This window comes from Ranitomeya imitator, chromosome 2, assembly GCF_032444005.1.
Source record: "Ranitomeya imitator isolate aRanImi1 chromosome 2, aRanImi1.pri, whole genome shotgun sequence".
Taxonomy (NCBI): Eukaryota; Metazoa; Chordata; class Amphibia; order Anura; family Dendrobatidae; genus Ranitomeya; species Ranitomeya imitator.
In genome coordinates, this window is record NC_091283.1 from 179,982,560 (window position 1) to 180,000,986 (window position 18,427).

Sequence of the window (18,427 nt, forward strand, 5' to 3'; positions counted from 1 at the left end):
GGGTGTATAGGCTAGTGACGGAATATGAACAAGTCTTCAGTAAACACCCATTGGACTTCGGACGGATAGAAGGGGTAGAACACACAATCCCCACCGGTGACCATCCCCCAATAAAAGAAAGATATAGACCCATACCGGCCGCTCACTATCAATGTGCAAAAGATATGCTGAGGGAGATGAAACAGGCCGGGGTAATAAGAGACAGCTGTAGCCCCTGGGCGGCCCCTCTAGTGATTGTCAAAAAAAAGGACGGAACCATGAGAATGTGCGTAGACTACCGGCGGATTAATAACATCACCCATAAAGATGCCTACCCCTTGCCTAGGATAGAAGAGTCCTTGACTGCTTTGAAATCTGCTAATTATTTTTCCACCTTAGACTTAACAAGCGGGTATTGGCAAGTCCCTGTGGCTGAGAGAGATAAGGAAAAGACGGCATTCACCACACCAATGGGTCTATGTGAATTTAATCGCATGCCATTCGGACTCTGCAACGCATCCGGTACCTTCCAGCGACTGATGGAATGCTGCCTCGGACACAAGAACTTCGAGACCGTCCTCCTGTACCTAGATAATGTGATCGTCTACTCAAAGACTTACGAACAACACTTAAAAGACCTGGCAGAAGTGTTCGAAGCCTTATCCAGGTATGGCATGAAAATCAAGCCATCCAAATGTCACCTTCTCAAGCCAAAGGTACAGTACCTGGGACACATCGTGAGTTCGGAGGGAGTAGCACCGGATCCCGAGAAAATAAGCGCCATAAGGGATTGGCCAAGACCTACCAACGCAAAAGAAGTGAGGCAATTCCTGGGATTGGTGGGTTACTATCGCAGATTTATAAAAGGATTTACCAAGTTGGCAGCACCCTTGCAAGACGCCTTGGTAGGGCAGACGAAGAAACCTTCAAACCGAAACCCTCCTTTTCAGTGGAACGACGAAAGGGAAGACTCCTTTGAATAACTAAAGAAGGCACTAACCGGAGAAGAGGTTCTCGCATACCCAGATTACCATCAACCTTTCATCCTCTATACCGATGCCAGTAATGTGGGACTAGGAGCGGTGCTGTCACAAAAGCAAGAAGGTCGGGAGAAAGTCATCGCCTTTGCAAGTAGAAAGCTCCGGCCAACTGAAAGAAATTCAGAAAATTACAGCTCCTTCAAATTGGAACTACTGGCAGTAGTTTGGGCTGTGACTGAACGTTTCAAACACTATCTGGCCGCTGCAGAATTTATTGTCTATACTGACAACAATCCGTTGACCCATCTGGACACAGCCAAATTAGGTGCGTTAGAACAGCGATGGATAGCCCGGTTATCTAATTACAACTTCATAATCAAGTATCGAGCAGGTCGCAAGAATGGCAATGCCGATGCCCTATCCCGGATGCCACACTTGAGAGATATAGAAGAAGAAACAGGGGAACTTGAAGAAATTGAACTACCAGCCTTCCATCATCCCAAGGCAAAACATCATCAGTCAAGTACCTATCAGAAACAACAAAAGGTGAATTTTAATCCGTTAGCACACCATAGATGGGCTGACACCCAAGACAGCAATCCGGCTGTGAAGTTGGTGAAGGAACTGCTGACTGAGCAAAGTGCATATCCCAATGAGGATGCCCCAGAAGAGACGCATCAACTCTGGAAAGAGAGAGGCAAAATGTTCCTGTATCAAGGGAAGCTCTGTAGAAGGTACACCAATCCGAAAACACATGAATTGGTTTGGCAGATTATCGTGCCTAAACAAGATGTGAAGATGGTCCTCGAAGCTTACCATAATGGTGCTGGTCACTTCGGTTGGAACAAGTTAGAAGTACTTCTAAGAGAAAGATTTTATTGGGTCGGGATGAGAAAATCAATCGAACAGTGGTGCAGAAACTGTGGCCCGTGCAACCTCAGAAGAAACGATCAAAAGAACCAAAGAGCACCACTGCAGCCCATTATCACCAAACAACCACTTGAACTTGTAGCCATAGACCACGTGAAGTTGACACCAAGCCGGTCCGGCTATGTCTATGCCTTGACCATCGTGGACCATTATTCACGCTTCTTGGTAGTAGTACCCGTAAAAGATCTGACAGCAAAAACAGCAGCCAAAGCGTTCCAAACGTACTTTTGTAGACCCCATGGATATCCGGAACAGGTTCTCACCGACCAAGGTACAGCCTTTGAATCAGAGATCTTCAGAGAATTCTGTAATATGTATGGTTGCAAAAAGATCCGGACGACGGCCTATCATCCACAAACAAACGGCTTATGCGAGAAGATGAACCATATTGTAATAGACCTACTAAAGACTTTACCTGAGACAGAAAGGAATCAATGGCCAGAGAAATTGCCTGACTTGGTGGATCTGTATAATCATGTCCCGGTGAGCTCCACCAACTGCACCCCAGCTTACCTTATGCGTGCAAGACCCGGCCAATTACCAATCGATCTAGAAATGGGAATTCTGAAACCAGACGCAGAAGTTCAAGACTCCAATTGGGATATCATACGGCAAAAGCAGTATCGCCAATTGCAAGAGAGTGTGGAAAGAAGCCTTCAGCAAACTAGAGAAAGACAAGAGCGAACTTTCAACCAGAATGCTCTAGCGACCCCATTAAGACCGGGTGACCAAGTGCTCAAGAGAAATCGTCGAACCAATAAACTAGACAATCAGTGGGAAGCCGTACCCTACACAGTTTTACCAACAAGAATGGATAATCCTAAAATGTGTCTCATTAGCAAAAACGGAGGCTTAAAGGGACTCTGTCACCTGAATTTGGCGGGACTGGTTTTGGGTCATATGGGCGGAGTTTTCGGGTGTTTGATTCACCCTTTCCTTACCCGTTGGCTGCATGCTGGCTGCAATATTGGATTGAAGTTCATTCTCTGTCCTCCATAGTACACGCCTGCGCAAAGCAATCTTGCCTTGCGCAGGCGTGTACTATGGAGGACAGAGAATGAACTTCAATCCAATATTGCAGCCAGCATGCAGCCAGCGGGTAAGGAAAGGGTGAATCAAACACCCGAAAACCACACCCATATGACCCAAAACCAGTCCCGCCAAATTCAGGTGACAGGTTCCCTTTAACATCTGTACTAGTGTCAAGAGACAATCTTAAATTATGTCCGGAAGCATTGAAAGAGCCAGAAGTTGTCCAGCGAGAACCAGAAGTTATTCAACCCATGCAGGTCCAACCAGTAAAGGAAAAAGAAGAGGAAATGTATCACACCTGTATAGGAGACTTTCCCAAAACCCTACTAACATACCATGGTGCAGTAGTGGTTCCCATGGTGGCCTTTTACCCAACACCGAACCCAATACCAGAAGTCCCAAGACAGAAAGAGGCTGACCCCGTACTACGGGAGGTTCCAGGCCAGGAAGAACAGATTCCTGATCAGAGTAATCCCATTCACGGTGGACTTGCCAACTCCATACGAATTATCTTTAGCAGAGCGGGCAGATACTACATCCGCAGTAGACAGTAGTACACCACATGAAGAGACACCGCTATTACGTAGATCACAGCGTAGTACCCAGGGTCAATTACCGGCCAGGTATGCGGATTACCAACTATAAAACTATAGTCATTGTTATCATTCTGCAACGTTTAAGCCCAGTACCTACAGAGACTTGTCTGTATGAACTTATTGCATATTCTTGAACTTTTTATCAGCCCGGAGGCACTAAATCAAAGCTCCGGAAAGACTGCTTTTTGAACTTTGCTTTTTGCTCTTTTTGAACTTTCTTTAGACTTTATATTGGTAACTCCGTTGGAAAAATGGAACTAAATTCTTGGACACAAAGTGCAGTGCCTTTCCTAGTACCTTCAAGGATAGAACTGTATTAATGGACGCTATTTGAAGTGACTTTTTACAGAACTCTATTTTTGTTTCCTTGAGTGGTTTTTGTAACTTTTCATTTTTAAGACTCTGTACATATTAATTGTTATTTCAAAATGTTATCGTCCCACAGTCCCGGAGTACTGTTCTTAACTAAGGGGGAATGTGGCACCCCTAGGGGTATTTGCCACAAAAACAGTTACTGACACTAAATACAAATACGAAAATAGCAAGACTGCACTACCACCTCCGGCCAGAAGGGGGAGCTCCAGAGACTCCCCTTGATCCATTCTGGTCTGAGAGAAGAACTGGCAGTTGGGCTAAGGAGCTGAAAGTGAGAGGTCATACAGCTGAATTTCTAACAGCCCTATGACGGTTTCCAGGCCCAAATCACCGGCCTGAGGAGAAGAGGGACAGAGAAAAAGGACATTGTGAGAACCAGGTAGCATTAATCACTACCCAGAACAGGCGCAAAGACGGATACCGGATCCGTGGCTGTATTGATTATATATAATACAGCAACCGGAAAAACGTGAGGTGATATCAGCTTCACTAGGGCCGGACGCAGCAACAGACACAGAGTTCAGCGGTACTCCTGGAGGGGGTAAGCCGATAAAAGGACTCGGGTTGCCCGTCGAACCAGGACCCGGAGGGGACAGATTGGGCCGGCAGCCAGTTCACATACAGCAGCAGGGCCACACAGAAACTGCGTACAATAAGAGGCGAAGACCCCGGCAGGGTCAAAGTAACTCAGAGTTCCCATACAGACTCCGGTGACTGGTTGTAAATCCCTTTACATTGAAGTAAACTGGTTAAACGTTTCAGTGCCTCAGACTTTCATTTGGACAATAGCTATCTATCCAGGATCAGGATCATCACCGCTGAGAGAACCTGCTGCTGATCAAGTAAGTGCCTGTTCCCCCATGATACCCCTTACACTGTGCATTGCCTGAGGCCACAGCACCGGGTCAAGCCACCCGTGTCATCTCCCTCAAGACACAGACCCCATTGGTCCGGTGCTGGGTACCCCGGTCTCCTGGGCGTCACACTATCTATTTTTTTTTACTCCCGCATAATTTAACGGGTTTTCTGGTTAGATTTTTTTATCATGATTTTTGTGCCTGGGGCGTTTTTTCCTGGCTATGTGCACACGATGTGTTTTCAGGCAATTTCATCCATCATTTTTTTATAATTTTCATAAAATTTTTACCCATCTACGTGTCCGTTTTTTACGTCCGGTGTGCGCTCAGTTTTCATACAACTGCATTAAAACACGTACATGATCACACCCGGTTTCCTAGGTCTACAACAGAAATCTGTTTTCAGATGCCGCTCTGACGTCCGTGCGGGATCCAATTTTGTTCTCGCACCCATAGATTTGAATGTGCGACACTATTCTGAGACTCAGGTGAAAATAGTACGTGCTGACATTTTTTTTTCTCACGGACACTTTCACCGAGAAAAAAATCATTCCTCTGAACAGACCTATGTAATGTGGGTGAGTGTGCCAATAATAGGAACATAGGCACACTACTGATTTATACGCTTGTCTGCATGAGCCCTAAGGCTACTTTCACACTAGCGTCGGCCCGTCGCAGTGCGTCGGGCCGACATACCGACGCATCCTGTGACAACGCAGCACAATGGGGGCAGCGGACGCATTATTACAACGCATCCGTTGCCCCATTGTGAGTTGCGGGGAGGAGGGGGTGGAGTTCTGGTCGCGCATGCGCGGTCGGAAATGGCGGACACGACGCATAAAAAAAGTTACATGTAACTTTTTTTGTTCCGACGGTCCGCCACAACTGTCGCACGACAGTTGCAACGTGTGGCAATGCGTCGCTAATGTTAGTCTATGGGGAAAAAAAACGCATCCTGCAGCCAACTTTGCAGGATGCGTTTTTTTTCACCAAAACGACGCAGTACGACGCTAGTGTGAAAGTAGCCTAAGGCTGCGTACCCATGTTGCGTTTTTTTAAGCATTTCCGCCACGTTTCTCCGCTGTGGAAACGCTTAAAAAACGCTAACAAAACGCATCCCATTAATTTTAATTGCATTGCGCAATTGCTGTGCCCATGCCGCGTATTTTTTTTTCCCCGCGGCGGAATCGCATCGCGGTAAAATACGCAGCGTGTTCATTTATTCGATTCTGCCGCCATAGACTTGTATTGGAAAAAACGCATGAAAATTGTGTCAAAAACACATAAAAAACGCATGAAAATCCGCATGCGTTTTCCTTGGCAAGGGTGTGCGGTTTTGATGAGGAAAAGTCTGCAAGGTGGGCACTTAGCCTAAAGGGTACAGTGTGCACATAGCAAAAATGCTCAAATAGTCTGTGTATACATAACCATTTCCGCTCCAAAGACTCCTCAAAAAATAATAATTCCAGGACCTGTTTCTTTAAAAACAAAAAACGCTGCAGCTTTTCTGTTGTGAGGGCACAGGCTCCACATTAGCTCCACGACGACGAGAGCTTCCTCTGCTCGTAGCACTGACTATCCAGGAGCCTGAGGAGCGGTGTTGGCGCCATTACCACACACAGGCTGACGTTGCTATCAGTCTTCCCTCAGAGTGTGACCCTTCATTGGTGATCTCCTCCCCCAGCTTGTAGTGGTTACTGGTTTACTGGAGCATGCTGGGAGGTCGGAGAGGATGAGGAGGAGTCTGGCCTGCACTGAAATATACGTAGAGAAGTGTGTGCACGTTGCTGGGCTGCAGAGATCCCACCATGTCTGAAGCCCTGGAGGAATTGCTAGGCAAGGTCCGGGCAGAAGCACTGATAAGGGGTAAGGAGTGGCAAAAAGTGGCAGAAATCCTCACAGATGAAGGAAATGTGCCTGACACCCCTGATCTTATGCCATGTACTAAGACAGCTAGACCCCCTGAATGCAGGAGTCCGTCCCCTGTGCCCAGAGCTAAGCGCAGAGTTCAAAGCCCTGATAAGAACCCTCCAAAAGCGGCCCCAGTTGTGACATCTTTTGGGAGCTATGGAAGAGGTCTCACAAATGTGGATTTTAGTGCAGATGACATAGTAGGGATGTGGTCAGACAACAAACCACCCCGATCTGCAGCATCTACTGCGGTTCCTCCCACTTCCGTAAAGGAACAGAGGTCCAGAGATGGTCACCGGGAGCAGCATTGCTATAAATCGGACTCTCAGAAAGCCAAGGTCTCCGTGGCCGCGAAAGGGAATGTCCGGAATAATGACAACCGTACTGAAGACCAAGCAGAAGGTCCCGTTACGGCCCGTTCCAGCAGCACAGCCGAGGAGTCCATCGAGTTACGTATAGACCGGTTACTCCACGCTTGTTCAGCTGCAACAGGTTTGCCTCTACAGCATGCACTGTCTGCAGCGGCACAAGATGGCATCCCTCGTCAACGTCCCAAAAAGGGTTTGTATTTGGCAAACTTTTCTACATTTCCAAATTGTGTGTGTGTGGTGGTGGTGGGGGGGGGGGGGGGAAGGTGACAAGTCTTAAGGTACCTTCACACATAACGAGATCGTTAATGATATCGTTGCAACGTCACGCTATTTGTGACGTAGCAACGATCCCGCTAACGATCTCGTTATGTGTGACAGCGACCAACGATCAGGCCCCAGCTGGGAGATCGTTGGTCACTGGGGAATGATCTGGACCTTTTTTTGGTCGCTGATCACCCGCTGTCTTCGCTGGATCGGCGTGTGTGACGCCGATCTAGCGATGTGTTCACCTGTAACCAGGGTAAATATCGGGTTACTAAGTGCAGGGCCGCGCTTAGTAACCCGATATTTACCCTGGTTACCATAGTAAAAGTAAAAAAGAAAAAAACACTACATACTCAAATTCCGATGTCTGTCACGTCTCCCACCGTCAGCTTCCCTGCACTGACTGTCAGCACGGCTGTGCTCTGCTTTACGGCCGGCGCTGACAGTCAGTGCGGGAAGCTGACGGCGGGGACGTGACAGACATCGGAATTTGAGTATGTAGTGTTTTTTTTTTTTTTTTTTTTTTTAACTTTTACAATGGTAACCAGGGTAAATATCGGGTTACTAAGCGCGGCCCTGCACTTAGTAACCCAATGTTTACCCTGGTTACCCGGGGACTTCGGCATCGTTGAAGACAGTTTCAACGATGCCGAAGTCGTTCCCCTGATCGTTGGTCACTGGAGAGAGCTGTCTGTGTGACAGCTCCCCAGCGACCACACAACGACTTACCAACGATCACGGCCAGGTCGTATCGCTGGTCGTGATCGTTGGTAAGTCGTTTAGTGTAACGGTACCTTTAGGCTATGTGTACACGGTGCAGATTCGTGTGCAGATTCGTATGCGGATTTTTCCGCACCGTTATTGGAAAATCTGCAGGTAAAACGCACTGCGTATTTCCTGTAGTTTTTGTGCAGATTCCACTGCGGTTTTCCACCTGCGGATTCCTATTGAGGAGCGGGTGTAAACCGCTGCGGAATCTGCACAAAAAAATTGACATGCTGCGGAAAATACAACGCAGCGTTTCCGCGCGGTATTTTCCGCAACATGGGCACAGCAGATTTGGTTTTCCACAGGTTTACATGGTACTGTACACCGCATGGAAAACAGCGGCCAATCCGCTGCGGATCCGCAGCCAAATCGGCACCGTGTGCACATAGCCTTAAAGGGAATCTGTCAACTACTTTTTCGTATATAAGCTACAGCCACCACCATTAGGGGCTTATCAACAGCATTACTTTACTCTGCCCTCAACAGGGCAAATCAGTACGCCTGCGCAGAAGCCGCGACAGAAAGTAATGAAGAGGATGTCATTGCATGAAGATGGGAGGCGCCGGACCTGCAACACCCATCGGACCGCATCGGTCCGCCCCACAGGTGTGTATAATCTAACCTCTTTTTCTCCTATTTCAGGTTACATCGGGGGCGATACCAAATATGTGTAGATTTGATTTTTTTATTTTTTTTATTTTGAATGGGGCGAAAGAGGGGTGATTTAAACATTTATTTATTTTTTTTCACATTTTTTTTTTACTTTTTTTTTTTTTACTTTTGCCATGCTTCAATAGCCTCCATGGGAGGCTAGAAGCTGGCACAACTCGATCGGCTCAGCTACATAGCAGCGATCATCAGATCGCTGCTACTGTATGTAGCTGAATTGCAGGCTTGCTATGAGCGCCGACCACAGGGTGGCGCTCACAGCAAACCGGTATCAGTAACCATAAAGGTCTCAAGGACCTCTATGGTTACTATGCAGACACATTGCTGACCCCCGATCATGTGACGGGGTCGGCGATGCTCTCATTTCCGGCCCGATGTCCGGAAGCGCCAGTTAAATGCCGGTGTCAGCATTTGACAGCGGCATTTAGCTAGTTAATAGCGGCGGGTGGATCGCGATTCCACCCGTCGCTATTGCGGGCACATGTCAGCTGTTCAAAACAGCTGACATGTCCCAGCTTTGATGCGGGCTCACTGCCGGAGCCCACATCAAAGCAGGGGACCCGACCTCGGACTTACTATCCCGTCCGAGGTCAGAAAGGGGTTAAAGGCTCAGAAGCAAAGGGAGCCAAAAAAATGATTAGGTCGATAGGTAATGATTAGTGATGAGTGAGTACACTTGTTGCTTGGGTTTCCCCAAGCATGCTCGAGTGTCCTCCGAGTATTTTGGCATGCTCTGAGATCCAGTTTTCATCGCCTCAGCTGCATGATTTGTGACTGCTAGATAATCAAACACATGCAGAGGATTGCATATTTGTTAGGGAATCCCCACATGTATTCAGGCTGTCTAGCAGTCCCAAATCATGCAGCTGAGGCGACAAAAACAAAATCTCCGAGCACGCCAGAGTAGTCGGAGGACACCTGAGCATACTCGGGGAAAACCCTAGTACCGAGTATACTCGATCATCACTAGTAATGATGTATACAGGAGCTAAACATTCTGATGCAGTTTTAATAGGAATTGAAAGTTTATTGATGAATTATTAATTTTATTTTTTTTTTAATCGTGTCTATGAACATATATTTTACTGTTTCATTGCATCGCAAATTGTGGGATCAAATAACTCTCGATGGTAGCCATTAATCAAGCTGATCTTTTGTGGTTTTATAGGCTGATTTGACAGGCCAACCACACCTCACATGTGCACATAACAATCAGTAGATGTTCAGTGCACATGGACTGTCACTGTTGTTGGCAGCACATTTGAACAGGACAACGTGCTACCAAGAACGATGACTTCTTAAGCAAGTTTAAAAATAATTTCACCCAACAAGCAATTGTTTTGCTTACTTGTTGGTGTTTGGCAGCCTGTTACCATACCTCCCAACTTTTGAAGAAGGTAAAGACAAAGGTTGCGGCGCGCCGCTGCAAATTTTAGGCCACACACATTTCACAACTAGTCACACCCATGTCCACGCCCCCACCACACTCATTTAGCACTGCTGATCACTGTCATAAACAACAATTATAAACAGAAAAAAAATATGGCCACACAGTGCTCCATAATGTATAATGACCACACATGATGCTCAATACTGTATAATGGAATCAATGGTGCTATATAAAAATAATGGCCACACAGTGCTCCATACTGTATAATGGCCACACATGACGATGCCAGTGTACAGTCGGGGCTGTAGATGTCAAGATCACACCTCACCACCTGCACGCTCAACCCGCTCGCGTCCCGCCTCATCCCTAGCCTTTCCATGGTCTTCATCCCAACCCTAACGCACCTCTTCAACCTCTCACTCAAAACAGGTGTCTTCCCCTCATCCTTCAAGCATGCCGAGATCACACCCATCCTCAAAAAGCTCTCCCTCGACCCGTTCTGTGTCTAGCTATCGCCCGATATCTCTTCTCCCTTATGCCTCCAAATTACTGGAGCAACGCATCCATCTTGAACTGTCCTCCCACCTCTCCTCCTGCTCCCTCTTTGATCGGTTACAATCTGGCTTCCGTCCCCATCACTCAACTGAAACTGCCCTAACTAAAGTCACCAACGACCTTCTAACTGCCAGGAGCAAGCGACACTACTGTCCTCCGTCTCCTGGACTTGTCTTCTATCTGCGACACTGTGGACCACTCCCTTCTGCTACAGATCCTCTCATCTCTTGGCATCACAGACCTGGCCCTATTCTGGATCTCGTCATATCTGACAGACTGAACATTCAGTGTCTCCTCCCCCTCACCACCTCCTCACTTCCCCCCTTGTCAGTCGGTGTTCCTTCCTCAAGGCTTTGTTCTAGGACCCCTACTCTTCTCCATCTACACCTTTGGCTTTGGACAGCTCATAGAATCCCACGGTATGCAGTACCATCTCTACGCTGATGATACGCAGATCTACCTATCCGGACCTGACCTCACCTCCTTACTTACCAAAATCCCGCACTGTTTGTCTGCTATTTCATCTTTCTTTTCTGCTCGTTTTCTAAAACTGAACATGGACAAAACACAACACCACAAAAAGACTAGGGCATGCCCTCATCATCTCCCGCCTTGACTACTGAAACCTCTTACTCTCTGGCACCACTCCAATCCATCCTACACTCTGCTGCTCGACTAATCTACCTGTCTCCCCGCTATTCCCCAGCCTTTCCCCTATGCCAAGCCCTTCACTGGCTTCCTATTGCCCAGAGACTCAAGTTTAAATCCCTCACAAAGACATACAAAGCCATCCACAACCTGTCTCCTCCATACATCTGTGACATGGTCTCCCGGTACCTACCTACACGCAACCTCCGATCCTCTCAAGATCTCCTTCTCTACTCCCCTCTCATCTCCTCTTCCCACAACCGCATCCAAGACGCCTCCTGTGCTTCCCCCATACTCTGGAACCCTCTACCCCAACACATCAGACTCTCGCCCACCACAGAAACCTTCAAAAAGAACCTGAAGACTCACTTCTTCGGACAAGCCTACAGCCTGCAGTGATCCTCAACCTACTGAACTGCTGCACAACCTGCCCTACCCTCTCCTAGTGTATCCTCACCCATCCCCTGCAGACTGTGATCCCTCGCGGGCAGGGTCCTCCCTCCTTATGTACCTGTGTGCCTTGTTTTTTGCTCATGTTTAACCCCTTTACGACCTTGCCCTTTTCCATGTTTGCGTTCTCGTTTTTCACTCCCCTCCTTCCCAGAGCCTTAACTTTTTTTTATTTTTCCGTCAATATGGCCATATGAGGGCTTGTTTTTTGCAGGACAAGTTGCACTTTTCAATGACATCATTGGTTTTAGCATGTCCTGTACTAGAAAACGGGGAAAGAAATTCCAACTGCGGTGAAATTGCAAAAAAAGTGCAATCCCATACTTGTTTTTTGTTTGGCTTTTTTGCTAGGTTCACTAAATGATAAAACTGACCTGCCATTTTGATTCTCCAGGTCATTACGAGTTCATAGACTCCAAACATGTCTAGGTTACGTTTTATCTAAGTGGTAAAATAAAATTTCCAAACTTTGTAAAAAAAAAAAAAAAAAAATTGCGCAATTTTCCGTTACCTGTAGCGTCTCCATTTTTCATGATCTGGGGTCAGGTGAGGACTTATTTTTTGCGTGCCGAGCTGGCATTTTTAATGATACCACTTTTGTGCAGATAAGTTCTTTTGATCGCCTGTTATTACATTTTAATACAATGTCGCGGTGACCAAAAAAACGTAATTCTGGCATTTCAAATTTTTTTCTCGCTACGCCGTTTAGCGATCAGGTTAATCAATTAAAAAAAAAAAAAAAAAAAAGGATTGGGCAATTCTGAACGTGAAGATACCAAATATGTGTGGGTTTGATTTTTTTTTTTTTTCTTTTTTTTGTTTTATTTTGAATGGGGCGAAAGGGGGGTGATTAAAACTTTTTTTTTTTTTACTTTTGCCATGCTTCAATAGCCTCCATGGGAGGCTAGAAGCTGGCACAACTGGATCGGCTCTGCTACATAGCAGCAATCATCAGATCGCTGGTATGTAGCTGAAATGCAGGCTTGCTATGAGCGCCGACCACAGTAACCATAGCGGTCTCAAGGACCTCTATGGTTACCATCCTGACGCATCGCCGACCCCCGATAATGTGACGGGGGTCGGCGATGCGATCATTTCCGGCCACCATTATTCGTACAGACCAAAATGTTATACAATTGAACATACTCGAGTATATACGGTAATTAAAAGCCGACCCGAGTATAAGCCGACCCCCCCCCCCCCCCCTAATTTTGCCACAAAAAACTGGGAAAACTTATTGACTCGAGTATAAGCCTAGGGTGGAAATGCAGCATTTACCGGTGAACTTCAAAAATAAAAATAGATCATTATTTCCCCATAGCTGTGCCATACAGTACTCTGCACCGTTCATTATTGTCCCATAGATGTGCCATATAGTGCTCTGCACCGTTCATATTTACCCATAGATGCTCCACATGTGCCGCCGCTGCTGCTGCAGTAAAAAAAAAAAAAAGCCATACTCACCTCTCTTGCTTGCAGCTCCCAGCGTCCGGTCCCTGCGTCTCTCTGCACTGACTGATCAGGCAGAGGGCGCCGCGCACACTATATGCGTCATCGCGCCCTCTGACCTGAACAGTCAGAGCGGAGAGACGCCGGGAAGATGGAGCGGCGCCCGGCGGCTGGAACGGGGACAGGTAAATATGCGATACTTACCTGGTCCCGGCGTCCGGCTCCTTCTTCCGCACAGCCTGTCTTCGGTGCCGCAGCTTCTTCCTCTATCAGCGGTCACCGTTACCGCTCATTAGAGAAATGACTCTGTGGCTCCACCCCTATGGGAGGTGGAGCCGCATATTCATTTCTCTAATCTGCGGTCCCACGAGCGGAAGAACTGCAGCACCGAAGACCGTGGGACAGGCGGGGAGCGTCAGGATCGCTGGAAGCAGGTAAGTATGCCTCAGCGCCCTCACCCCCTCACCCGCAGACCCTGCCACCCACCTTGACTCGAGTATAAGCCGAGAGGGGCACTTTCAGACCAAAAATTTGGGCTGAAAATCTCGGCTTATACTCGAGTATATACGGTAATATTATTTGTACAAAAGAGGGTATAACAACCTAGGAGACGATATACATAAAGTGCATAATGACCACTACAGGTACAAGTGTAACAAAGTGCATTGCAATAACATAATGGAGTACAGACCAAAAGTTTTGACACACCGTCTCATTTAAAGATTTTTCTGTATTTTCATGACTATGAAAATTGTACATTCACACTGAAGGCATCAAAACTATGAATTAACACATGTGGAATTATATACTTAACAAAAAAGTGTGAAACAACTGAAATTATGTCTTATATTCTAGGTTCTTCAAAGTAGCCACCTTTTGCTTTGATGACTGCTCTGCGCACTCTTGGCATTCTCTTGATGAGCTTCAAGAGGTAGTCACCGGGAATGGTCTTCCAACAATCTTGAAGGAGTTCCCAGAGATGCTTAGCACTTGTTGACCCTTTTGCCTTCACTCTCCGGTCCAGCTCACCCCAAACCATCTTGATTGGGTTCAGGTCTGGTGACTGTGGAGGCCAGGTCATCTGGCGTAGCACCCCATCACTCTCCTTCTTGGTCAGATAGCCCTTACACAGCCTGGAGGTGTGTTTGAGGTCATTGTCCTGTTGAAAAACAAAAATGATGGTCCAACTAAACGCAAACCGGATGGAATAGCATGCCGCTGCAAGATGCTGTGGTAGCCATGCTGGTTCAGTATGCCTTCAATTTTGAATAAATCCCCAACAGTGTCACCAGCAAATACCATCACACTTCCTCCTCCTCGATGCTTCACGGTGGGAACCAGGCATGTAGAGTCCATCCGTTCACCTTTTCTGCGTCGCACAAAGACACGGTGGTTGGAACCAAAGATTTTAAATTTGGACTCATCAGACCAAAGCACAGATTTCCACTGGTCTAATGTCCATTCCTTGTGTTCTTTATCCCAAACAAGTCTCTTCTGCTCGTTGCCTGTCCTTAGCAGTGGTTTCCATCAAGGGAATGCCAAGAGTGCGCAAAGCAGTCATCAAAGCAAAAGGTGGCTACTTTGAAGAACCTAGAATATAAGACATAATTTCAGTTGTTTCACACTTTTTTGTTAAGTATATAATTCCACATGTGTTAATTCATAGTTTTGATGCCTTCAGTGTGAATGTACAATTTTCATAGTCATGAAAATACAGAAAAATCTTTAAATGAGACGGTGTGTCCAAACTTTTGGTCTGTACTCTATTATGTTATTGCAATGCACTTTGTTACACTTGTACCTGTAGTGGTCATTATGCACTTTATGTATATCGTCTCCTAAGTTGTTATACCCTCTTTTGTACAAATAATATTAATTACGGTATGTTCAATTGTATAACATAAATACCTTATCTGTACACTGTCATGTTGCTTGAGAAAGGCTCTCCATGGGCCGAAACGTTGCCGCTATGGGCTATTAAATTTAAGCACCTTCAAAAACTTTAACCTACAATGGTGTGCTGCCTCTGCTGCTTCTCCTGCTGGCTCTGCAGGAGAAGTAGAGTCCCGTGCGGGACTGCTGGGCACAGCCTCAAAATCGGGAAACAAGCATTCCTAACAATGCTCGTTCCTAATATCTGACCAGTCTAACTTCTAGGCTATGTTTCCATGTTCAAGAAAGTGTGCAGAATTTTCCTGAGCAATTCCGGACTATTTTCACAGGAAATCCGCACAAGTATTTCTCGCGTGTGTGTTTTTTTTTTTTTTTTGTTTTTTTTGCAACATTTTTAGCTTTTTTTTCCGGAGCTTCCCAATGCAATAATATAGCGAGAAATCCGCACAATGTGTTTTTATCGTGGAAAAATATGTGCACAAAAAAATGCAGAATGCATTAAAAATGATAGGATGCTTAATGTAAATGTTTTTGCAGCGGAAAACCGCCGAAAACCCCCCGGAAAATCTGGAATGTGTGCACATAGCCTTAAGTCCCCAGTTCACATTAGACTGTTGTCCGAACCCATTGATATCACCTCTAATTCGTATAGGGAGCTGGTCAACTGTTCGTCGGAGATGTTGGTTGGGAATGTCTGTTTTTGGTCTACCAATTGATTTGTTCTACCAGTGATAAGCTGTTGACTGAGATGTCTGCTGGTGGCTTTCTCGAAGAATATACCGGTGTGCTCAGCTGAATGAGGGCTCATGTATATGGGACAGACAGTCGAGATGCCTGTCGGACAAATGATCAGCCAACAGCCACCTACAGTAATATGTATGGGGTGCTTTAAGTTGATCCTAAACAAGATGGCGTTGAAGTGAGTGAGTATGAGCAATGTCAGCAGGGGTTATTGGATAATTTTTCAGAAGAAAAGTCCATGGAAGCTACCGTCACTGCTGGGTGAGGAATCCATGGGTGCAGGAATTAGAAACGAGAAGACGCCTAAGGGGGATGTCGGTGTAATTTCAGTTATAACTTGTGGCTCTTTATCATAAAAATTTATGGAGAATATCAAGGACTTGTTGCCACAAAGCCGCCAAAAAAAACTACACAAAAGATGACTAAGTCTCTTCAAGGAAAAAAAAAAAAAAAAAACACCTGCGTCTTTCACCTCAAAGCTTATATGTGTACATACGTGGCTATAAAATGCAATGTGAACATATTGTTAGAGGCCTCCATGCACAGAAATGATGTGAGTTATTCCCCAAGGTCACAAAAGTGTAGGGTGAGGCTCGTTTTTTTGTTGTTTTTTTTTTAAGATGTTGACCTAATGTGCTTTGTGTTCACAGTTGTAAAGACTATCTGGATTGTGGGAGACTCATTTGTTGATTTGGCGGAAGAGAGGGCTACCAGATGTTCCTACGGCACTTGGCTCGGCTTGCCAAGGGACAAATGCAAAGTTTTTTGGTTTGGCAAAAAAGGACTTCATTGGGACGAAATGCAAACACTTGTAGAGAAAGCTGCCAGACAATGTCCGTCACCGGATATTCTCGTTATTCATGCAGGAGCAAAAGACTTAACAATTACAGAGTCCTTAGATTTAATCTCTAAAGTCACCGGGGGCATTAGAAGTTGGTTGACAAGGTGGCCAGGGCTTAAGGTAGTCTGGTCACAAATTTTACAGCAAGGAGATTGGTGTGATATCAACTATGTGGCAAAGAGCAGGAAAAAGGTGAACAAGGGTGTTGGGAAGTTTGTGAAAGCCAACGGGGGCTCTGTCGTACGCCATGAAGGAATCGATGGTAAATATACTAAACTGTATAACAATGATGGAATACACCTGTCTATTATGGGGTTGGATGTTTTTAACCATTCTTTGCAGGATAAACTGGAAAGGTACATTTGAGGGTTGCATTGACTAAAGGGTGGCGGAAAAGTAGGGACAAGTTTGAGGGAGGTGAAATTACTGTTCAATTGTGTCCTGAAGGCTATCTGTTGCATAGAAAGTCAACTACCAGAAGAGGACACAGCTGGCCAGTCATCCCATCCATTGTAGGTTGATAAACCAGATGTGTATGAAAACTTGGCACACACAGCGTGAATGCAGTGAAAAGTTTAGTAAGGTTCAGTACATACAGTTCCGGTCACAACGACCTTCATCAATGTACTTGAAGATATAAGGGTTACCTTAATAGAGCAGTGAGTCGCCATAATAATTGGGAGTTCTAGATCAGGAATATGCCAAGTATGACTCTACCTGATAATGGCGTACAGGAAAGGGACGCGGTATTCACCGCTAGTCGCTGTGTGTGCCACGTTTTCATATAACGCTATACCGCTTGGGATCCTACTTGAGCACCACGGTTTCTTTTCGAAGATAAGCAGATGTGGGCTGCGGATGATGCAAGTGCTCCACCGTCCGATAGATGACTTCCAGACACTGGATTCACCCATAAACATAGCTTGGCTGAAGTGCTGAATATTAGGACCACTTTCCCTTAAGAAGTACAGTACATAGTTGCATGTTAATTAATAAAATTGCTTTCTCCACTACCTTGCTACCAAATCTTGGTTTTGTAAAATTGTTATGTTAACGTTGTTTGTTTGTAAAGATGTGTTCATAGAGTAAGGAGGTGATTAAACAAGATGAAGTTGGAGCGAGTATTTGTGGACAAGAATGTCTGCAGAGAACAATGGATAATTTGGGAGTGGAAAATGTAATTTTCGGTAGGGAATGGTTGGAGCCAGAATATACAGTCATGGCCAAAAGTGTTGGCACCCTTGAAATTGTTCCAGAAAATGAAGTATTTCTCCAAGAAAATTATTGCAATTGCACATGATTTGTTATATGCATGTTTATTTCTTTTAAAAGACAGAGAAAAAAATGCAAATTGGACATATTTGCACACAAAATCCTCTAAGGTTTCCTGCATAGTGTTTCATTCCAGTGTTGACGGATAGTTTGCACTGACACACCCTGCAGGACAACGTAAATATCTTTGTAACTTGATTGGGGCTGCTTATCCACCATCCCGACTATCCTGTGTTGCAACCTTTCATAAATTTTTCTCTGCCGTCCACATCCAGGCAGAATAGCTGTAGTACCATGGGTTGTAAACTTCTTGCTTATGTTGCACACCATGGATAAAGTAACATCAAGATCTCAGGAGGTTGACTTGTAACCTTGAGATTGTTAAACAATTTTGGTTCCCTCAGACAGTTCTCTTCTCCTCTTTCTGTTCTCCATGCTTAGTGTGGCAACACACAC

General features: G+C 45.7%; 1 protein-coding gene across 1 annotated transcript; it reads left to right on the top strand.

Moving 5' to 3' along the window:
• The first annotated feature begins 6,322 nt into the window (after positions 1 to 6,322).
• On the top strand, positions 6,323 to 17,711 carry LOC138662469 (uncharacterized). Its single transcript, XM_069748146.1, has 3 exons — positions 6,323 to 7,221; positions 8,550 to 8,669; positions 16,509 to 17,711. Exons 1-3 carry the CDS (start codon positions 6,558 to 6,560, stop codon positions 17,063 to 17,065), a joined length of 1,341 nt encoding a protein of 446 aa, XP_069604247.1. The 5' UTR covers positions 6,323 to 6,557; the 3' UTR covers positions 17,066 to 17,711.
• Positions 17,712 to 18,427: the final 716 nt, after the last annotated feature.